The sequence below is a fragment of the Leptinotarsa decemlineata genome, unplaced genomic scaffold, assembly GCF_025532065.1.
Source record: "Leptinotarsa decemlineata unplaced genomic scaffold, Ldec_3_MD MMD2_P_RNA_scaffold_1, whole genome shotgun sequence".
Lineage (NCBI taxonomy): Eukaryota > Metazoa > Arthropoda > Insecta > Coleoptera > Chrysomelidae > Leptinotarsa > Leptinotarsa decemlineata.
Genome location: NW_027412523.1, coordinates 5683848 through 5708077, shown reverse-complemented (window position 1 = coordinate 5708077; position 24230 = coordinate 5683848). Strand labels below are relative to the sequence as shown.

The 24230-nt window shown below is 34.6% G+C and overlaps 1 protein-coding gene and 1 long non-coding RNA gene across 2 annotated transcripts; one reads left to right on the top strand and one right to left on the bottom strand.

The window, feature by feature from the left end:
* The first annotated feature begins 1170 nt into the window (after positions 1-1170).
* On the top strand, positions 1171-21346 carry LOC111503937 (myosin-VIIa). Its single transcript, XM_023158375.2, has 15 exons — positions 1171-1329; positions 4278-4538; positions 4747-4931; positions 4984-5363; positions 6905-7732; positions 7787-8016; positions 9738-10562; positions 11607-12163; positions 12221-12536; positions 12600-12779; positions 15789-16524; positions 16906-17675; positions 18569-18875; positions 20486-20979; positions 21031-21346. The coding sequence occupies exons 1-15, from the start codon at positions 1309-1311 to the stop codon at positions 21214-21216; spliced, it is 6276 nt and encodes a 2091-aa protein (XP_023014143.2). The 5' UTR covers positions 1171-1308; the 3' UTR covers positions 21217-21346.
* Positions 3699-23643, bottom strand: LOC141487002 (uncharacterized). Its single transcript, XR_012468161.1, has 3 exons — positions 23527-23643; positions 21920-22659; positions 3699-3866 (listed from the first exon to the last, which is right to left on the bottom strand). It is a non-coding gene; the product is annotated as an uncharacterized lncRNA (long non-coding RNA).
* Between the last annotated feature and the right edge of the window lie 587 nt (positions 23644-24230).

Here is a 24230-nt window from a genome sequence, read left to right as displayed (position 1 = left end):
TTTTAGGGCGTCCGTGTACTCGATCAGTCCGGGTTGCCTGTTTCCGATCTTTAGTTCCATTATATTCCTGAAGACGGTCCAATCATATGATGGGCGTTGACTTGCAGTTGGCTTTTTTTGGCCAGTACTGGCTATACCAAACCGGATAAATCTGTGGTCCGTGAGGGTAACCTAACCTAACCTAATCTAACCTAACCTAACCTAACCTAAGCCTAGAAAAAAAGGATATAACTTACATGTGTACAGTAGGAAAGCACTCACAGATGAAAAATTATTGCAATGTTCAGAAAATAGCAGTGGAAATAGAAAATGCCAGTGTTCGAAAACGAATATCTTTTCGAATCAGAAAGTTGTTATGTAATATTTCAGTTTCGGTTGTAAATACTAATTCAGCTTCGATTAATGCGCAAAATAAGTTCCAAGTGGACAAAAACAGGTACATTGAAACAGTTTACATTCAAAATAATTGAGAGCGATTCCGGGCACAGGCAAACCTATAGATTTTTTCAGACTTATAATTGACGACACGAATTGCAAAAAAACAAATAAAACATAACGGCATCCAAGAGTACCTCAAAAATATGGTCGGCAGTCAACCAGATAAGCAAAAAACCCCTGAAATAAAGTTACAATGAAATACAATACAAGCAACAATCAAATATTGAAAAGAAATAAAAATTAAAAGATTTAGATTTCAAGCCAAGTTACTTCACGACGTTTGACGACGTTACTTCACAATCGTGTTATGGTGATGACTTTTCAATTGTTCAATTTTTCAATTGTTGCTTGTGTTTTATTTTATTGTAATTTCATTTTCAGAGTTTTTTGCTCAATATAATTGTTATTATTAGCAATTCATTTTAATTTTATTGATTCTCTTAGGGATTTTAAGTCATTTCATATCATATTAGACAATGGAAGTCCTTCAAAAAAATGAAAAATTGAAATTGACGCGAATGAATAGTTAGTTAATAATTCAAGTTCCATTACTAAAATAACGATTTCCCCCGTATTCGGTATATGCAGCTTCAAAAATTTAATGGAAACGTGTATAAAAATTTTGGTTTTCCTGTATTTGTAAGAGCGTGAGACCCAGCCAAGAGTCCATCTGATAAGTTAATCACAAATTATCTCCACAATGAAAAATTCTGATAACAAAAGTAGTACTGATATGATACGAAACAATCATGAAAATAAATCGATATGGTGACAAATTTTATTGATAAGAAACGCCAACTTGATGTTTGCCAAATCCATAATTTCATGTAGTTCTTTCAAACTGTGCAAAATAAAATAGTGTTAAGTATAATGGCACAAAATCCAATATTGGTGAGTGATATACAAATCATAATCGTTATTCTAAAAGTGAAAATATTAACAGAAATTAGGAAATGGGTACTTACGAATACTTAACTTAAAAGAATACTGAGTATTTTATCATTCCATTTGGTATGCGTTGTACAACACCCTCCTTATGAGTTTCGAACAAACAGGGTGTTTCAAATTCGATCCTCACCATTGGGATCTCGGAAACTATGAGAGATACAAAGATGTTTGAATTGAAGCAAAATTGCGCATTTACCTGACTAACAATATGCCGTTGTCAAGAAAGTTCTGAAATTCCGAGTATATCCGGAGATATCGGAAAAAACAGAAATTTTGGAAAATATTTTTTATTTTTTCTGGCTTCATTTTTCGAAGGGTTCGAAAATAAATGCACTTCACATTGCCACTTTTTCCCTGCTACATAATGGTGTTTCCAGATTTGCTATCTGACGTTTCATCTTCCGGCCATCATCAACTTTATTTTTTCTCATGGGCGCTACATTGAATTCTTTCTGTTTTGAATAGAGCCAGATTCTACCTTGTCAATGATGTATGATAGGTTATCATTCTTTTTCGAAAAGATATTGAAAAAAATTAATTCTTATCATAATAATAGGCTTTGACTTTGATGTTTCTAAATTTGTTACACTCAATGACATTTTGTTATTGTAAAAAAGATCTTGATTTTTGACGAAAAATGGCTTTCACGAATGAAGAAAAAAGAGATATGATACAAATTTATTACAAATACGATAGAAACAGTGTTAGGACATCGGAAATAAATTTAAACTTGTATCCCGAAAGACGACAACCACATCGAACTATGTTTAAGTTATTGGATCAAAATCTCACCGAGTTTAGTTCGTTTGAAAAACAAATGAAACAATATGGAGACATAATCAACAATTAAACTTTGATAAATGAGGTTTGTATGAGGTAAACTACACATTATGTCCTTTTCAATGAAAATAGAACTTTGAACAAATAACAATAAATAATTAAAATGTAAAGACAAAAGTAAATCATATTAAATGCTCAAAATGCTGGCCTTGTTCTTGATAACACAACTGTGTTCTTATTCCAATATTATTCACTGCACGATTAATTTCCCTCCTCCTCAATCTTCCGAACTGTATTGAAGGTCCTCAATATTTTGATATTCCCTCTGACTATAAACTCTATTTTTCAGTGTATCCCATAAGAATGTATTCATAACATTTAAGTCTGGAGACCTTGCTGCCCACCTCACCGGCCTATTATTTCCTATCCATTTATCACTAAACCTTTCAGTCAGATACTCTGGTAGTGTCAGGTGGAGCACCATCATGTTGAAACCAGATGTTGTTATAGTTAGTTATAGAAGTTGTTATAGATGTTGTTATAGTAAATCATCCAAATTGTCTTCGAAAATCGACATCAAAAACTGGTGATAGGTTTCTCCATTCAGAATTCCGTCAAATAAATGAGAACCCAAAATTCTATCCTTGTAAATTCTTGTCCACGCGTTAATACTAAATCGCACTTGAGGTCGAATTTCTCGGAACTGCCTAGAGTGGCTTATGCTCCAAATGTGTTCGTTATTTCGGTTGAATATTCCACAATTCGTAAAAGTGCTTTCATCTGTCCAAATTACATTTTCAAGGAAAACAGAAAAATTAGGTTTTCTTATTAGTTAAATTAGCCAAAATTTGATGTGTAGATTTCCCCGGGTTCATGTTCATCTGCAAATTATTAATTTTTCGTAAAGGACACAATGTCTAGCTTAACTCATACACACAAAATTTATAAAATTTTCTTTAGTTTCTTGGTCCATTCTGTCTCCGTATTTTTTTCCTCGGCTTGAACTTGAACATGGTTCGATGTGGTTGTCGTCTTTCGGAATACAAGTTTAAATACATTTCTGATGTCCTAACACTGTTTCTATCGTTTTTGTAATAAATTTGTATCATATCCCTTTTTTTTTTAATTCGTGAAAGCCATTTTTCGCCAAAAACTCAATGACTTGTACAATCACAAAATGGCATTGAGAGTAACAAATTGAAAGTCAAATTTAGAAACATCAAAGTTAAATCCTATCATGATAAGAAATAAGAACTTTCTCAGCGGAATATTGATAGTCAGGTAAATGCGCAACTTTGCCCCAATTTAATCATCTTCGTATCTTTCATAGTTTCCGAGATCCCAATGGTGAGGATCGGATTTGAAACACCCTGTATACTAAAATATTTATACAATAAAACGAAATCATTGATTTAAAAAAACATTTTACTATATAAATACAAAAACTAGATAATAATCAGTCACACGACTGAAATAAAAATGAAGTAACAAAAAAAAACTGTAAAAATAAAAAATGAAAGGAATTGCTTCATAATGCGGTGAACGAGTATTTGGAGTTGTTGTTCCAAAAAGAGTATCGCAAAAAAGTGAAATAAAAGTATGAAATATGTCAAATGGTAAAACTGGAACCTCTGCCATAGAAATAATCCAAAACATGCACTTTTCTAAATACCAGCACTTCAATACTTTTTTTCAGTTTTCTGTAAATATCACAAAAATGAATATTCGAAACCGATGAAGAAATTAGACCTCATATTATATAAACTTTTTCATCAGAAATGACCATCTTTTATTTGATAGTTCGTACTGGAACCTCTGTGGCGCAGTAAAATTAACCTATTGAAAAAAACTTTCCCAACACCAGAACAAAATTTCGATTTCTCCAAGTGCGTTTGTTAAACTAAGTTAGCGTCCTCAGGAGATCATTATGACTAATGATCATTTTGACTAATGATCTCCTGAGGACGCTAACTTGGTTAACGAAACGCATATTGAGAAACCGTTATTTTGTTCTGATGTTGGGAAAGTGTTTTCAATAGATATATTTACTCCTATAGATTATTGTAAGGGTGTTAGAGTATTAATGTATGTCAATAATAATTTTACTACAGGGTGATTACATCTGGGCGAAACCCCTAATGGAAAGTGAATTCAACATTCCAATTGGAGGAAAAATAGTTGCTATTGAATCGACCAGAATCAAAATTCAAGACGATGATAATAGACAGTCGTATATTTCGAACCGGCAAATTCTCAAAAAAATGCATATCTCTTCTATCAAAGGGGTTGAAGATATGATCAATTTGGGAGAACTGGAAGAATACGCTATCCTCAGGAATTTACATAAGAGATACAACGAAAAACTGATATACGTGAGAATTTATTCTTTTTTTTAACTATAGCTCATCAAGAACTGAAAATATCCATATTTAATTCATCATTACTAAACACATTCAAATAAACCATTTTTTATATCAACTGAATTATCAAATATCAACAATTTTCATTGTCAGGCATTTTTAATCTTATGACATGATTTTCATATCTTTTATGAATCTACATTTTCCAATATTTTTGCAGACATATACAGGTTCTATGTTAGTAGCGATAAATCCTTATGAAATTCTGCCAATATACACCAACTTTCTCGTCAAAGAGTACAAAAACAAAAAAAAGGAGGAAAAGCCTCCCCATATTTTTGCAATTGGAGACAATAGCTACACGAACATGATGACCACTAAAAAGGATCAATGTATAGTCATCAGGTAGGTATCTGATTTTGAGAAAAAGCGTATATTGAATAGTCGTAAATTTCAGTGGAGAGAGTGGGGCAGGGAAAACAGAAAGTACGAAACTTATTCTTCAGTACCTCGCTTCAACGAGCGCTCAGCATACTTGGATAGAGCAACAAATTTTGGAAGCGAATCCCATCTTAGAAGCATTCGGTAACGCTAAAACCGTCAGAAACGACAATTCTTCCCGGTTCGGAAAGTATATCGATATCCGATTCAACAAAGCGGGAAACATAGAGGGCGCCCATATCGATCAGTACCTTTTGGAGAAAAGTAGACTTGTTTTCCAAAGTGACGGTGATCGTAACTATCATATTTTTTATAGCATGCTGGCTGGTATGAGCAAAGAAGAAAAGAAACGATTAGATTTGGGAGACGCCGAGTCATATACCTATCTTAAAGGCGGTAATTTTTTTTATTTTTGAGATACTGTTGTTTTTTTTGAATTGTAAACACGGTGGGGTTGATTGGAAATGAAAAAGTCGCCCAATTTCTCATTAATGCCCTGCCAATATTAACACATCTCACATATATCGCCGTAACGTCACCGTCACGTCTCCGCACCGTCACCGTCACGCTGCAATCGCCGACGGAGGTGACGACGACGGGAGGTGGACGTGACTGATAGTGTGATTATGTTCATTGCATGCGATTTAATATTTTTAGAACATCATTGTTTGGCATCACATCAATCTCCTATAAATATGCCTCTTTGAAATTTAATTTTTCTCATATGCACCATACAGATATTTCGTTGTTTGAGCTAATGAATTATCACTTTTATCACTTTTGAACATTAAGTTATTTTTATACCTGAATTAAAATCGAATTAAATTTTTATCTTCACAAACAATGAATCATAACTTTCTGATTGATTCGGCCGTTACTCGATGAAAATCCATAGTAATTCCATAAAGTCACCTCACACTCAAACTCAAACTGACAGTTTGAGTAGAGCCAAGAAGATGATAGCACTGCCAGCTGTCGAAAGCGCTCGCATATAATTAAATAGAAGTTATAAAGCTTCAAAAAAAAATAATAAAGTTTCAAGCCTCTGAAGACACCTTACATTTTATTCTATGAAAGAGAGGACATTGTCAGATCCAGATCTTCAGATGATATGGTGCTGTTTTCCGGGTTTTCCTGCAGCTGAAATGCGACACTGGATTAATCAAGTCGCCCCGGAGCGCTAATTATTTTTTGTTCTTGTTGTTTCATAATTTCATAATTTGTTTTCCTTTCAATAAAACCAAGTTTCAATGTAGAATCGAAGGAATACAAGTAATAAGGTAAAAAGAAAGTATGTTCAAAAAATTTCTGTCTTAAAATTAAAAATCGGCAATCCGTGCGATTATTGTATGAATACCATCTTTGAAAAATCGGCTTTGCTTTGTTTTCATCGAATGTAGCAGATTCAACAGTGATACTTATTACTACTTTTGTCATTTGTCTTGGTAAAACTTTGAATATGTTCTATTTATATAATATATTTGTCTAAGAACAACCCAGAAAAATAATAATACAAAGTATAGTTGAGGTTGTAGTCAAAGATACGTGTAGAAATAGAAATAGAATAGAATAGAAATTTATTCATCATTAAAAGATTTTATACATGTGGTACATACAGTATAAAACTTTATCAGACTAGTCAGAACCGAACATAAAGCAATTGTACTTATCTATAATTAGTGTATATATACATGTTATTAGAAGTTAAGTAGGCATAATAAAAAGATGCAAGAACAGTGACAGATAATATATGCAAGTAGCTTAAATTAGTTAAAATTGTGAAATCTATTTTTTTTTATTTGTACAAGTAAAATAAAGTAACTATACAATAATAGCTAGAGTTGAAGAAATTCTTCAGTACTATAAAATGCATTTTTGGTAAGGTAATCAAGTATGTTTGAATAATAATAAAATGAACCCTTCATTATATGTAACAGGAAGAACTCTAGTTTGCCAAGGAAGAAATGAACAAAAAGAATTTTCGGATATCACGGCAGCATTTAAAGTGCTCAACTTCACCGAAACGGAAATCACCGACATTTTCTCTTTGCTGGCAGCAATTCTACATCTGGGCAACCTCAGATTCAAAAGCGGTACCGTCAACCACTCCGACAGTTCCGAGATAGGCGATGTCCACCTCAACGAGAAAATTGCCAGACTACTAGAAGTGAACAAGTTTGATCTCGGAGAATCCCTCACAAAAAAAACCTTGTATGCCCACGGAGATAAGGTGGTGGCAAATTTATCAAAAGATCAAGCCGGGGAATCTCGGAATGCCTTCGTGAAAGGTATATACGGGCAACTTTTCATTTTTATTGTCGACAAAGTCAATGGAGTAATTTCATCCAAGAAGCTACAATCAAAATCGTCAATAGGCGTGCTGGATATTTTTGGATTCGAAAATTTTTCAATCAACAGTTTCGAACAAGTCTGCATAAATTATACCAATGAAAGTCTCCAGCAGTTTTTCATCAACCATATCTTTAAGTTGGAGCAGGAATACTACACCAAAGAAGGAATAAACTGGTCCAATATAACGTTCATCGATAACCAGGATATCTTGGATCTGCTGGGAATGAAACCGTTGAACGTTCTTTCGTTGATCGATGAAGAATCCAAGTTTCCGAAAGGCACGGACTTTTCCTTATTGTCCAAGTTACATAAACAACACGAAAAACACGCAAAGTACATCAAATTGAAAAATGATATTACGCCCTCGTTTGGAATTCGTCATTTCGCTGGGGACGTTTATTACGATATACCAGGTATCCGTCCGTGTTACTTTCATCATATAAATGTTATCATGTATTTTATTGTAGGATTTCTTGAGAAAAACCGCGATACGTTCAGTCAAGACTTGAAAAATCTGGTGATTGGATCTCGAAACAACCTTCTTAAAAATCTCTTCAAAGGCGAACTTGACTCTGCATTGAAAAAAACACTATCAGCTCAGTTCAAAATGTCCTTAGACCAGCTCTTGAAAACTCTAGGGTCCTGCCATCCTTATTTCGTAAGGTGCATCAAGCCCAATAACGAAAAAAAACCCCAAGTAAGTTTAACAATTTTAATGTTTTTTGTTGAGTTCCATTTAAACCGTGATTTGATCATTATCACCGAGTTTGTTAACATTTTTTAATTTTTTGTTTTCATGGTTTGTATTTCTTAGTGTCTTCTTTATTTTTGCTTTATAGACTGTCAGTAGGATAGAGATTATTCAAAAAATCATAGATGCCATTGATAATCAAGAGGACTCCCAGATATTAAGCTGTGACTTGAGTAAAGCTTTCGATACTGTTGACCATGAAATACTGTTAGAGAAATTATCATATTATGGAGTAAGAGGAATTTCGTATAAACTGCTCAAGTCATACCTGTCAAATCGTTTTCAATCGACATGGTGGAAAAATTCACTATCTCAGACAATTCCGGTAACTCAAGGAGTGCCTCAAGGTTCTATTTTAGGGCCAATTCTGTTTATCATCTACACAAACGATCTTCTCGAAAATATCAAGGTTTAGGCATCAAGTGCATATGCAGATGATACAACTTTTCTAGTTAAAGGCAAAGATGAAGGTGACATAAGACAACAGACAGAGCAAGTTCTAGCCGAAGCAGATATTTGGTTTACGGCAAATATACTCCTGCTAAACAAAGAAAAAACTCAAAGGCTAATGATTTCAAGCAAAAACAATACAGAGGAAAAATCACTAAAATTCCTTGGAATACATCTGGACTCAAAACTAAATTGGAAGGTACAAATAAGCAAAATGAGTAAGAAGCTTAATTCAGCAATATATTGTATAAGGAGAATGAAAACAATCTCAACACATCAAGCGGCTAAAATAACCTATTTTTCAAACTGTCACAGCATAGCAACTTACGGAATCCTTTTGTGGGGCACAAGTTCTGATTCAAACAAAATATTTGTTCAGCAAAAAAAAGCCATCAGAATTCTATGCGGACTTGCATATAGAGATAGCTGCAAAGAGGCTTTTCGTCAACAAAGAATCCTCACCATTCCCAGTGCATATATATATATATATATATATATATATATATATATATATATATATATATATATATATATATATATATATATATATATATATATATATATATATATATATATAGTTGTCTAAAATATGCAAATCCAGAGATGTTCTCAAAAAATGTACTCAATCATTCTTATGATACCAGAAATAAAGATTTACTGCAAGTTCCTCTTCATCCATTGAAGAAAACACAGCAAGGATGCGATTATTGGGGCGCAAAATTATATAATAAAATTACAGACTTTGCAAAAAAGAAACACTCGAATGAATTCTCCATCTGGCTGAAAAATGTCCTAATAGAAAAATGTTTCTATTCAATAGAAGATTTTATAAATGAATAATACATGTACTGCATCTCTTGTAGGTTTACATGTGCATGATAATTTTGTATATATTTATTTATTTTATTTTGATCTGTGCATCTCTGTGTATATGTATTTTAATTTTAATACTAAGGAAATAACGACGTTGTAATGTTTCATTTACAATGAATACATTGATTGATTGATTTATTGATTGATTGATTGATTGATTGATTGAATCTTCTTAAGGGCAATGAAGTATATTTTGACTGATTGATTATTTGCGTTGTTGTCTTCTCTGAAAACAAGTATGAAATCATTATAACTCTCATGTCTTTTGTTAAGATCACAGCGAAGTCAAATAACTCTAATGGGGATTGTTTCATAGAAAAATTTCTCGATACTAATTTTTCCAGATATTCGACAGAAGCCTATGCACAAGACAGCTGCGCTATTCCGGCATGATGGAAACTGCAAAAATCCGAAAGGCAGGGTATCCCATCCGGTACACGTACATCGAGTTTGTCGACACGTTTCGGTTCTTGGCAAGTAACATTCCGCCATCAGCCAAAGGCGACTGCAAGGCTTCCGCCACGAAAATTCTAGCCAAGGCATTTCGCGACGTAGAGCAGAAGAACTATCAGCTCGGACATACGAAGGTGTTCCTCAAACACAACGACAACGACATTCTAGAAGAGCTACGCAACAAAATACTGGAGCAAGCCGTGAGCACTTTGCAGAGAGTGGTCAAAGGCTGGGTGCACAGGAGACGATTCCTGAAGAAGCGGGCGGCCGCTATAGTCTTGCAGAAGCACTTTAGGGCCAGAGGCTACAGAAAGAGATACCTAATGATCCGCAACGGGTTCCAACGTCTGCAATCCGTGATCATTTCCAGGCAGCTCGCGCACGCCTATCAAAAAATTCGAAAGAACATCGTATCTATTCAGGCTAGCAGTCGGGGATATATAGTTAGAAAACACAGTCAGTTTGGGAACATTTTCGCTATTGTCAAGCAGAGGAAGAGTGAAGAGGCAGATCTGATGAAGCGTGGTCATAAAAATTACAAGGCTGAGGCTGAGACTGCGATGCAGCAGAAGCTTGCAAATTATCACCGGAACCAAGAAAATGTAAGCGAGGAAAAACCAGCAAACGAAGACATCGAATCACCCCGAGATATTATAAACAAAGCATTTAGAGAAATTTTTGAGGCTGACGAAAACGGGATCAATGGGTCTCTGGTGGTAAGTATAAATAATGTAATCTCCGAAAAATTACTATTAAGTATACTGATGATGATTTTCCAAAATTTTCAATATACGCTAGAAACAACTTTAACTTCAATCATTTCTCTAAATTTAAAACGAAACCATTGGTCACGCTACATTTATCGATAGCATGGCCTCCTACTTGGAAGTTTTTTCTGACTTCAAGTGACTGTATCGTGTATTATGATTTCTTGTACGCCAAACTTATTTGAACATTATTGAGCATTTACATAACAGAAATATAATTAAATAGGGTAATTTATGGAAAAAATAATGATATTTATAAAATATATCAAACAATGATTCGAGAACCTTACTGTAATAGGAAGAATAACACTTTACTACTCATGGCATTATAAACCATTGAAGTATGTTCACCACTGGTCCTATCTGAAAACGCATTCATGTTCTATGTACTTGTATTGATATAAATAATACGCGGTAAGTTTGAATGGCTTCATAATTTGCAATATCAGTAGTAGATTAAATTTATTTGTTGTGATAATGAAATTACCTAAACAGAAATATCTGGGTTAATTCAGTTCCTAACAGATTCCTATTCAAAATTCCAAAGTTATGGGAGTTCAAGACGAGGGACGACCTGGTATAAAAACTGAATATATTTGATAGCTCAAGTTTCTATGGCAAAGTATAAACATATTTCTAATACCTATATAAATAAAAAAGTTGCAATAAAAAGTCAACTTCATAAATTTTCGGTTATTTCCATATATTTCTGAAACAAAAATTATCTTTTGTTAGCATTCATTATTACTTCGAAATAGACCCAGGTCGAATATCCCTGATATAAATGAGAATAAACCAATCACGGAATAATCATTATTGGGATTATCAAAAAAACTTCAATTTAAAATAATATCCAGATTTATTCTATCCGTGTCTATCCCAGTGTAATAATTGATAATATTTTTTTGCATTCAGTTTTCAATGTAAAATTGTCAATTTTGTGAAGTAAAATACTCGAGAAAATATATTGGTACAAAAATAAATGTCTTTCAGGAACCACCAACTCCAACGCAGAAAACGTTTGATAGACCTTTCCAAGAAGATCTAAGCGAGTTCAACTTTAGAATATATGCAGCAACGTATTTTACGAACAATGTCAACTATCAGTTTTCAAAGAAACCTCTTAAGGAATCCCTACATTATCTTCCGACCCCAGATGACGTGATCGCCGCACAAGCCTTGTGGATAACCATCCTCAGGTTCATGGGAGACTATCCGGAGCCCAAATACGACAATTCGACGAAAGAAAACGTTCCCATCATGCAAATCATCTCAGAGTCGATCGGCAAAAGTTTCACGAATCGTAAAGAGTACCAGGAAATACTCAAAGAAGAAAAAAAATATGCCTCTGCAACAAAATCAAGCAGAAAGAAACTGATAAACATGACTCTGAAGAGAAAAAATAAATTGCTTGAAGACGTCAGGAAAGGCTTGGTAGAAGACACTTTTGCCCTGGATAAATACAATGAATGGTTACACAAGAGACGAACAAACAACTTGGAAAAATTACACTTTATCATTGGCCACGGCATTTTGCGTCCGGAACTAAGGTGAGTAATTGTAAGTCTTTCTTGTGAAATCTTTAGGAACTATTCTCTACGTTTCAGAGACGAAATTCTGGCAATGATCTGCAAACAACTCACCAATAACTATATCAAATCTTCATACGCGAGAGGTTGGATACTCCTCTCACTTTGTGTGGGCTGCTTTTCTCCATCGGAAAAGTTCATAAACTATCTGAGATCCTTTATAAGATCTGGTCCTCCAGGATATGCTCCATACTGTGAAGGGAGGTTGAATCGAACGCACCAAAACGGGGTTAGAACACAGCCCCCAAGCTGGTTGGAACTCATGGCCACCAAGAATAAGGCTCCTATGCACCTCGAAGTCACTCTCATGGACGGTACCAGTCAAATAGTGGAGGTTAGACACTTTTTGCCTGCAAGACCATGAATTCTAGTAGCCCTCTAACCTATTCATTTTCAGGTTGATTCGGCTACAACTTCAGAAGAACTTCTCGCACAAATAAGTACCACTCTTAATCTAAAGGATGTCTTCGGATTTTCTCTATTCGTAACTTTGTATGACAAGGTAATGTCTTTGGGAAGCGAGAGTGATAATATTATGGATGCCATTTCTCAATGTGAGCAATATGCCAAAGAACAGGTGAGCTTATTTCTGAGGATGGATATTTTTATAACAACCAAAACTTTGAATAATTACTCAAATCCTCACACAAGCTTCTTCATAAGTTTACTGGTAGATTTGAATAATAAAACTGTCGTTAATTTCTGCAACTATCTTTGATAATACACAGTGCATCCAGAGAGTAACGCATATATTCATTATGAACCAAATGAACAGTATTCTTGATTCCTGAATCCCTGAAATAGCTCCATTATTGAATTTTACTAACAGTTTTATCAAATAATAATTCATTGTACAGAGGGATCTGCATTCTTATTATATTTTTAATTTTTTTCAATTTTCGGAGCTATCTTACTGAACTACATGATTCCGAAAATGATATGAGTTGCTCCCAATCGGTACATGGTGGACAACAAACCAAAATTGTGATTTAATTAAAAAATAATGAGTAAAGGATAAACGTAACACAAAATGATATGAAACGTATTTTCATTACAATTACTTCAATAACAATAACAAACACTTTTCCCAAACACCAGAACTGCAACACTCTTTTTGACGCACGTTTCATCTTATAAAGTCTCCAACTTGGATGATGAAAAACGCGCATCGAGAAGAGGTCCACTTCTGCTTTTCCTTAACTATTTTAATGCACAAATGAAAATAAACCTTATATTGTTATTATGATATCTATTAGTGATCTAAAAGATATTCCGTTCTATATTGTTAATATTTCAACGTAGGCACTTTTACGTGAAATGTAATCGAAAGTTATCTCATCATTTTCAACTGAAATGTGAACATCCAAATTTTAACCAAGATTGGATTTGGCGATATGATCCGGACGGAACAAAAGATATGTATCGGATTATTCATACCATTTATTAAATTTCATTTATACACAGGTTGACTCGAATAAACTAGTTGTAACACTTTTTTTCGATTTGTCAAAAGCATTTGATACCATTTCTTCCGAATTTCTTATAATTAAACTTGCAGGCCTAGGTTTCCCAAATAATCTATTGAACTGGGTGAAATCATATATGGAAAACCGTAGTCTAATAGTTAGCTGCAATGGAATTTTATCAAGTCCCAAAGATGTAAAACTAGGAGTGCCTCAAGGTTCTGTCCTGGGACCATTGTTGTTCCTCAATTTCATAAATGACCTGTCTGAATTCTTTTCTGAGTGTCACATAACCATGTTTGCGGATGACACTGCAATTACTGTGGCCGACAAAAACGAAGTTGAGTTGTCAGACAAAATAAATAAAATAATAGATAAATTCAGTGCTTGGTGTCAACGTAACAAACTTATTCTGAATAAATCTAAATCTGTTTCAATGAAATCATTTATTAGGAAAAATTTCAGCAGTGACTCTTCCACAATAAATGGTATTCGATCTTCCAGCGAAGTCTTGTTTTTAGGAACGTCTTTAGACGAAAATTTGACCTGGAGCGGTCATATTCAGAAGGTCTGCAACAAACTCAATTCCGCATATTACTCAATCAAACAATTGAAAAACACTCTAGATAATTTTGGATTGATGAATGTCTATTTTTCTATGGCTTATTCTCACATCAGCTTTAATATCATTTCTTGGGGATGTGCAAGGGAATTTCCACGAGTTTTTGTTGCCCAGAAAAGATTGCTGAGACTAATTTTTAATATAGATTTTCAAGATAGTTGTAGACCAATTTTCTTAAGAGAGGGCCTATTGACGACACCTTCTTTATTTATCTTGAAGTGTGTCACTTTTGCCCGTAACAATATAACTGAATTTGTCACAAATGCGGATATACATGGTAAAGACACCCGTCATGGGAAACTGTTAAGAACCCCCTCACACAAAACGGCTCACTTTAGATGCTCCCCACTATTTAATACAACAAACTGTTATAATAACTTGCCGGCATCTATTAGGAAAATCGAGTCAGATAAACTTTTTAAAATTGAGGTGAAGAAACTTCTCTTACAGAAGTGTTACTACAGTCTTGAGGAATTCTTGCACGACACTTTTTCATGACATTTTGAGAGTATTTGCTAGAGCTTCTCCGATTTTTTATATAATACTTCTATGTTGTGAAAGTTTGTGGACGTGAACCATATTTATTGTTTTTGTTTTGTTCAACTTCTGTAGTTTTATTTTTGTTTTTTAATTATGACTTAGCACATGTAATCAATGTACCAAAGTGTCAAATAAATAAATAAATAAATAAATTTCGTGGAATGCGACCAAATTATGAACCAATTTCATCATATTACTGGTATTCTACACAAAATAGAAAAAAAATAAAGAAGATGAAAATATGTAAAATCTGCACCAAAAATAATGTGGCTTTGTAGTTCCTGAAAATATTTACGTCAGCAAGACATAATTTTTTTCGGCAGCTGAAAATCCACACTGTACCAGGCCGAGAGATTTGATTATATGATAGAAGTGACCGGTACTTGATGAAAATCTATTGTAACATCACAATGATGTCACGCCCGAAGCTGCTTTTGTATATCGAAACAAGTGTGGCGGTTTTGTTAACCTTCAAGTGAAAATTTCACATCGTAATTCCCGAGAAGGATTTTGTCCAGTGGTCAATGTAGAACACTTGGAACATTTACTGTGATCCTTATTTTTTGTCTGTTCTTGAGAGTATACCGTGTATCTAATAGCTGCAAACGATGTAATTTCATAATTGATTTTCATAACGTACACCGTTCGTGTATTATTTTGTAGCAAATTTGAGAAAAGTATTATTTTCCTATTGAATTTTCAAATTATATTTTGTACTGTTGTCCACTTTGTACCAATTTGATGCAACTTGTGGAATCAGCTCAAAAAACAAAACATACAAAAAGAGTGTTTTATTGAAGTGGCTACTGAAGATGTCACTTCTCGAAAGTAGGTCACCTTGTATATTGAATTATTTCAAAAAATAATAAATCAAAATAAAAATCGATCCGAGTTAGTTTTCATCTGGATCTAGCTTATATGCGTTACTCCATGAACACACTGTATGGTATTTTTTCCGCAGGGACAAGAAGAGAGAAACTGTCCGTGGCGCCTCTTCCTACGCAAGGAAATCTTCACTCCTTGGCACGATCCTTCGGAAGATTCCGTCGCTACCAACTTGATCTACCATCAGATAGTAAGAGGTTTGAAAGCAGGTGAATATCGGTGCAACAACGAAGCAGACGTGGTCGTACTGATCGCGACTCAGTACTTCGTGGATAACGGACCCCAATTCAACAAGAACGTTCTCCATACTCGCATCGGAGAATACATGCCGACCTACTTGGTCAAAGCGAGTCAGAGCGACTTGTCCGATTGGGAGACCAAAATCATGAACGCCTTCTCCAACCTAGCATTCGTCAAACAAAACTTGCCAGCGATCACTGCAAAGGAGGCAGTGGTAAAATACGCGCAGTCGACGTGGCCGATACTTTTTTCCAAATTTTACGAGGCGATCCAGGTGTCTGGGCCGGAACTTCCTAAAAAGGACATGATCATTGCTGTGAACGGAAGTGGAATTTTCATGATCGACGATCAAGAGCAGATACTGCTAGAACTGATGTTTGCAGATGTTTCCTATGCGACTTACGAAGTTACGCCCGAGCTACGGTTCGTTTTTCATACGGTGGCCAAGGAGGAGTACACCTTTTATACTTTGGACGCGAAGAGCATATCCACTTTGGTGCAATATATCGTCGATGGACTGAAGAAGAGGTCGGTCTACTGTGTCGCAACGCAAGATCACTCTCATCCTACAGGTAAGAGATTTCTGCGGTCGGTTACCCATAAGTTATCAAACATTGGCTATTTTTGTGGGGAAACCCTTCTCATTAATTCAAGATTAAAATTCACCTGTGAACACCGTAGATGGTATACTACTACTTTCTAACTGATTGATGTGAACACAGAATAAACGCTCTGACGAATGGAAAATCCCCCTCAAATTCACTTCGAAAAAATGATCATATGTAATGAAAAATAACCTTTTACCATTTATTTATTCAGAAGGATAAATTTCGTAGCGAAAAATTCTTGTACAATCCTCTGTTTGAAGTTCCTTCTTGAAATGTTGGTTATTTTGTTTTGATCAAATAAAAATAATACTCAATATGCAATTAATTATTTTATGTGACTTTCAGGGGCAGAATCATTCTTGTCTTTCCGCAAAGGTGATCTAATCGTTCTCCAGAACGACTTCGACGGAGAAAAACTGATGAATTCCACCTGGGGATACGGAGAAAGTAATGGCAAAGTCGGAGACTTTCCAACTGAAAACGTCTACATTATACCCACGTTGCAGTGTCCCCCTGCCGACATTCTTAAATGCTTCAAAAAAGAAGGTATAGTAATCGGAAAGCCCCACAAGACGATAGTCACCACGTTGCAAAGAATGAAGCTATACACCTTGGCGAGCTACGCCACGGATCACTTCAGAGAGGGTAAAATACGAACTGTTAACAAGACATCAGTGTTAACGACTGCGAGAAAAATGTCAAAAGAAGACCTCTGGAAATACTCCAACGAACCGATATACCAACCTCTATTGCAGAGCGTTCTGGCAGACGAAACCGCCAGTAAAGAAGCGTGCAATATATACACCGCCATCCTCAAGTATATGGGCGATCTGCCAGCTCCAAAATCCAAATACAGCAACGAATACACGGACATCATCTTCGGAGGGCCTTTGAGGAATGAGTTGCTCAAAGACGAGGTGTACTGCCAGATTATGAAGCAACTTACGTTCAATAGGCTTTCCTTGAGTGAAGAAAGAGGTTGGGAATTGATGTATCTAATCACAGGGCTGTATTCGCCAAGTGAGAAATTGAACGTGGAGCTTCAGAAGTTCTTAAAATCGAGAACTCATCCATTCGTGGAGCATTGTTTGCTTAGACTGCAGAAGACTCAAAAAGTAAGTAAATTATTCCAAATGCCTTATGATAGAATTAACCGATACTTAATGAGAATCTATTATATACCTATTCACCAACACTTTATTATGGGATTTTCACTGGACAGTTCACCAAACTGCAACATGAGTTTCGCTATAACTCAGGTGAAATTATTAGTCATTAAGTAGCAATAAGTAGATAAAAGGTCATTTGATTCAAATTTTGTATTACATAAAGTACAATTCAAAGGGCTATATTTCAAAGAGAGATTGATTTTTTTGGAAAGGTAGGTTATCGTTCTACTTCAAAGAGGTAAATTTCAAACACGTTCTGGAAAAAAATCCCTTTCAAAACAATAATTACTTTTATGTAAACAATGAATTACACAAAAAAAAAAAAATTCGAAACAATTACTTTTATATGAAGATTGAATTATAGAAAAATATGTTTTCCCATTCAGTTTGTACTCCAAACATTCTTTGTGGAATTGAATCAGATATCACTCACAGGATTCCTCCAAAATAAAGTTACATGAAAAAGGTAAAATTTCGCTTACATGGAACAAATTAGTCCCAAAACATCGGATGTCCGATGGTTCGGATTGTTATTATATAAAACACAAATTAAGTAGAATTTAGTCAGTATGAAATCGCTCGAGGAAGCGATTGTGTAGCTAAACACGTGTTACACTTTTGTAAACTCTCCAGTGAGAATCTCTCAATAAACTGTCACTCAAATTTCGAAATGCCGTTTTTTCGTTAAAAATGAATATTTCAATCGAAAATTCGATGCATTCTCTTCTCCCAACGTTCCTACACAATACAATCTGGCAAGTACCCCCTCAAAACAACTATTTCCCTGGTTACGAACTACCCGATAAGCGGTTTTTATCGTTCGAAAATGCTTTTGTCAGGTTGGGCCAAGGAAGTTCGCCCCATACTCCATCGAAGTGGATGCCATTCAACACAAGAGCATGGAAATATATCACAAAATTCATTTCCCAGACGACACGGATGAAGCATTTGAAGTTGACTCTATGAGCCGAGCCACAGACCTTTGCAAAGCCATAGCCGCAAGATTAGAGTTGCAATCCACGGACGGTTTCAGTCTGTTTGTTGCCATCGCCGACAAGGTATTCTCGGTTCCCCAACAGACGTTTTTCTATGATTTCCTAAGCGAACTGATCGATTGGAGACGGCAGTTGCATCCGAACTGGGGAAGTAAGTTATAACAAAATCAAACGAAAACTATGAATGCACTGATCCATTACTTGATGCTTTATCAGTTAGTCCCGTCTAACTGATAAAGCTACCGTGTAGCGAAACGCGTTTCGAATAAAATTTATTGTGAAATTCTATAATTATTATCACGGATATAAATGAAAACTGATGTGAATAAATATACTTCAAAAAAACTAAAAAACACGCTTTTAAAGAACATCGAACTAAAAAGTTGAAAATATTTTTTTTTAAATAAGCTTGAAACAATAACGATCGAAAAATACTAGTATTATTGTGAAAAAATCCTATGAAAATATTGCACAAAGCGCCCCTGCTTTTGTCACAATAATACTAGTATTTTTCGATCGTTATTGTTTTAAGCTTGTTTGAAAAATTATTTTTAACTTTTAGTTCGATGTTCTTTAAAAGCGTGTTTTTTAGATTTTTAAACGTACAGCGCCATCTGCCCGCGAGTAGATCAAGAAATATCAATTAGGTTACTTACAGCGCCATCTGCCCGCTAAAATATCAAGTAGGTTACGTACAGCGCCATCTGCACGCGAATAGATGAAGAAATATCAAGTAGGTTACGTACAGTGCCATCTGCCTTCGAGTAGATCAAGAAATATCAATTAGGTTACTTACAGCGCCATCTGCTCGCGAATAGATCAAGCACTAATGCCGATAATTATGTCAATACAGATCCCGAGCTTGAGAGTTACAAGCAAACATGCATTCAAACAATCATACATACATATATACATACATACAGGTGAATCTAATATAAAGCGTGTAATAGAAATACATAATAGCACATCGAATGCAGTTTATCAAGGTTTGTTGCTTTGTATATAGAAATAAAATAATTCTCCATCTCGTATGCTTCTGTTTTCAGAAGGACACATTCACACATCAATTACATCACTGTATATACCTTGAAATTCTTAGTATACCTACACCCTCATTTTTTTTAAATTAGTAGGTACCACTCAATCAAATAATGTTTGTATCAAAATTCCTAATATAAACTCATTGTTTCCTAATATGAAATGCTTCATAATTTCGGAACTAACTATCCAATCGATCTCAAAAACAAGTCGCACTCACAGTCAGAACAACAAGAATACAAGAAGAGGAAGAAAATTAAATTATGCAGTATGAATATATGATAATTTTGGAAATTTCACAATGAGTTTCATTTAAGGCGCGTTTCGTTAGCTTCATTAGTTAGACTGGTAATTTACATGTACTTACCTATTAAATAAAATTTATCGTGAAAATTCCATAATTATTATCATGAATAGTGTAATTAATTGTCATCAAGTTACGGGTCAGAGTATTCACAACATGAATAAGATTTACGGTGTTGCAGAATTCATATTTCAAATGTTAGTGACGTTATGACTATCGTTTTACCTCGATTTTGAAGAAAAAAATGTGAAAAAAAAATAACTAATTTAACAATTAGTTAAAGGTCCATTAATGTGTAAACATGTTCCCATGAAAGCAAAATTATACGGTTTCGATAATCCATAAAGCCTGATGGACTGTTTTCATTAAGCGACTCTTATGTTTTTCTAATCTAATCTAATAAATGAAATTGTTAACAGAGACTGTAGTCGATATTCATTACCAAGTCTTCTTTATGAAGAAGCTCTGGGTGAACACGGTGCCAGAGAAGGACCACAATGCCGACCATATCTTTCATTATCATCAAGAAGTGCCTAAGTACCTGAAAGGATACCACAAGTGTAGCAAACAGGATGCAGTCAAACTTGCGGCCCTTATTCTTAGAGCCAAGTTTGAAGACAATGTTTCTGACGTTCAGTCTGCTCTACAACATGACTTGAAGGATTGCATTCCCTGTGATATCGTAAAAGCTGCCAGTTCTTCGGAGTGGAGGAAAACTATTTTGGCGGAATACAGGAATTTGAGAATCAACGGAGAGCAATCGAAGACACAATTTTTGAAGACCACTTTCAAATGGCCCACGTTCGGATCTACGTTCTTTGAGGTGAAACAGTCCACCGAACCAACTTATCCTGAGGTTATCCTGATAGCCATCAACAAACACGGAGTCAATATTATACATCCGCAGACCAAAGTAAGATATCATTATATTGCTCCTTTTTTTTTCAACGATTTTTTCTTTCAGGATATTTTGGCCATCCATGAGTACTCTGAGCTGAGTAATTGGTCATCAGGGGTTACCTACTTTCATCTAACCATAGGAAACATAATGAGAAAAACGAAACTTTTATGCGAAACCTCTCAAGGTTACAAGATGGACGATTTAATCACTTCATATACCGATTATATTAGACTTGAACAAGCCAAATAATTGTACTAGATGTTTCACTGTAGAATAAGTTTATAACAAATAAATTATGTTTAGCTCGTTTAATTTATGGTTTCAATGTAAGCACCGTGATAACTGTAAAACAAAATAAATCGAATTGTTGTTCTGCTGATCTGTGTAATTTATATTACTCCAAGAATGAACTACCTATATAGATCTGAAAATCCAATAAGGTTGCTTCTAATGCCTTTCGGTTTGGAATCATCCCCGTTCCTTTTTACAAAAATAGGGATTGATGTAAGTTATTTACTTTGATGATATGCTTTTATTAGGATGCACTGAAAAAGATTTAAAACGAAATATAACGGTCATTATCTAAACATCAGAACTTTTGGAGTTCATAATAAACAGGGAGAAAAGCGTGCTCACACCCATTGAATATTTGGGCTTCCTTTTTTATAGCCAGGATTTATCGATATCTCTAACCACTCAAAAAACATGTAATTTCATGAATTATGTTAGAAAATTTCGAGAGAGAGAGAAAGAGTTTGTGAAAATTAGAGATTTTTGGCAAACTGATAGGATTTTTAGTAGCAGCGTGTCCAGCAGTTCCATATAGGTGGTTATATATCAAAGAAATTGAAAAATTAAAAACTTTGGTATTGAGAGAATTAGGTAGAAATTTACACAAAGGTTTCAGAAAGCCATTCATACTTGATATTATTTCGAATGATGGAAAACTTACCAATGGCCAAAAATTCTTTCAATGGTAACACTTTCAACTGCGAAATTTTCATTGATGTTTCTTCAAGAAGATGTGGTGTAATCTGCAATAGTGAAACTGCTAAGGGACTCTGAGTTGCTTCAGAAATTTCGAAATACATCAATACTGATAGAAACAAACACTGGTCGCACTTTGAGTAACACCTTTTATTCCTTTTCACATAAACTAAATCACATACCTAAATACAACTAGTAATAATGAACGGCTTCTGAATCCCAGTACGGAGAAACACAGAATGAATGCATAAAATTCCTAATAATATTCCAATGGATACCCAAAAACAAAATCCTCTCGATATCGGAATTATGATCCTACGTCTTAGCTTCCTATGACCGGCAGCGGCTCGACAAAATATTCCTCTTCGGGTGATTAATTCTTATAATACCATGGAACTGCTTCACCTATTCATTGATTTTATGGGCTGAAATTGATCTGCAATTCTTTATTGGGGGTGTTTTTGAATTGAATCCACCCTTCGATGCCAAATTATGGGTGAAAGAGTGGAGTTTACATATGAAAATTACCTTTTCATTACTGTTTCTTCATACCGGTAAATTTTCGAAGGCTGAAATTTTGTATGTAGGTTCGTTTTATATCATAGATGTACAATAAGAAAGGATCTCCATGCCTTCAAATTTCCAGTGGGTGAATTTTTATCCAGTATTAGCATTGCACCTGTGGGGAGCCCGGACGGGTGGTATCTAGACATAAGTACATTAAACAATTTTAATCAAACACATACAATACAAACGGATACTGAAGGGAGATATTACACAATAAAGTAATAATACTAGAAAAACTGAAAATATTATATATAAAATCAGTTTATCAGTTTATGTTTGTTTTAGGTTATATACGTATAGACACGCCGGAAGATGATGATGTATAACGAAAATGTGTTGGGTTTTTGTGAAACTGTTCAGTGAAAATCTTACAATGAAGTGTTTCTTGAATAAGTTATGGGTATATTTGTTTGACAACTATTTAGGAATAATGAGTGTTAAAGAAGGCATCATTATGTCAATAAAAATGTGTCATGAAGTCTTTATTGAAGATACTATGTTCTGACAAGGGTAAAAAATTTTACTTAAAGGTAATTTTCGAAAAAATTGTTGAAAAAACCAATTTTTTTAAATATGAAAAAATACATTTAAACAATCTGTCTGATCCTAATTGATCTCAGAGCTAACCGACAGTGCTGCCGCTACGTCAATTCAAAAAGTACAGAAATTGACAAGAAAATAGTACCCAAAATGTACTGCGCAAGACTAGGCAAGGCACATGCGCATAAGTCATTTCAGACCAAATGCCAGTAATGCCAAACGTGTAATAATGTTATCCATTCAAATTCGGAAAATATATGGAGTAAAAAATTTGCTGGGAACTAAGAAATATTCCTTAAGAGAAAGATCATAATCAGAACATTTGATGAAAAGGTGTCTTTTTCCTTCTTCAAATTGCTCTTTCACGATTGCAAATGTGTTTTGTTTTAATTAGGTTTCTGTCACAATAGAATGAACAATACTAAAGACGTTTTCAAGTAGCTAGATTCGAGAATTTATTTTTACCTGTCCATATTCCTTTTTATTTTGACAAAACAATAAAACCAATTTCTCAAGGTGAGGTGTGATGTTAGAAGTTGAAACTGCTGTTCTGCTGACTGACTGACAGATGACAGAACCACAGTTCACAGGCACAATACAGAACACAGGATTAAACAATGCAGAGTTATGATGATAGCTTGCAATTTTGACACAAGTACGGTATTTGCTGATCTGGAACTTGAAACACGGAATTGCATTGTTGCCACACATATTGTTGTTATTTTTTACTGTACTCGATGGGAGTCAACGTGAAAATGTAAAAAATTGGGATTATAGTAAATAGTACCGAATAGTCTACATATTGATCCGGGTAGTATCTTCGTATCAAAATCATGGAATAGTACCGAATGCGGTACAATAGTACCTTAACGGCAGCACTGCTAAGCGATCACATTTTTTCTCCTTGTCGAACACAGAGCAGATGTTACTAAACACAGATCTGCATTATCCTCAGAGTTACTCCGAGGCATTATCGAACGTTTGTCGAGCGAAACGAGCGCTCGTATTTGTAATAAACGAACATATCTGCTATAACCAGAGACACCTATTTCCTATAGTTCTTTTTAACATAGTTGTCAAAAGTATAAATAATTATTAGAAACTACAAAAATGAATGATTCTATCAAATGTATTATTTATTAAAACGCCTATTTCAATAATTGTGTATT

Coding starts and splice junctions, on each gene's coding strand:
- LOC111503937 (XM_023158375.2), top strand. CDS start 1,309: ATGGCACAAAATCCAATATTG. Junction 7,733..7,786: donor CGTTTATTACGATATACCAG/GTATCCGTCCGT, acceptor ATTTTATTGTAG/GATTTCTTGAGAAAAACCGC. Junction 17,676..18,568: donor GACTGCAGAAGACTCAAAAA/GTAAGTAAATTA, acceptor TGCTTTTGTCAG/GTTGGGCCAAGGAAGTTCGC.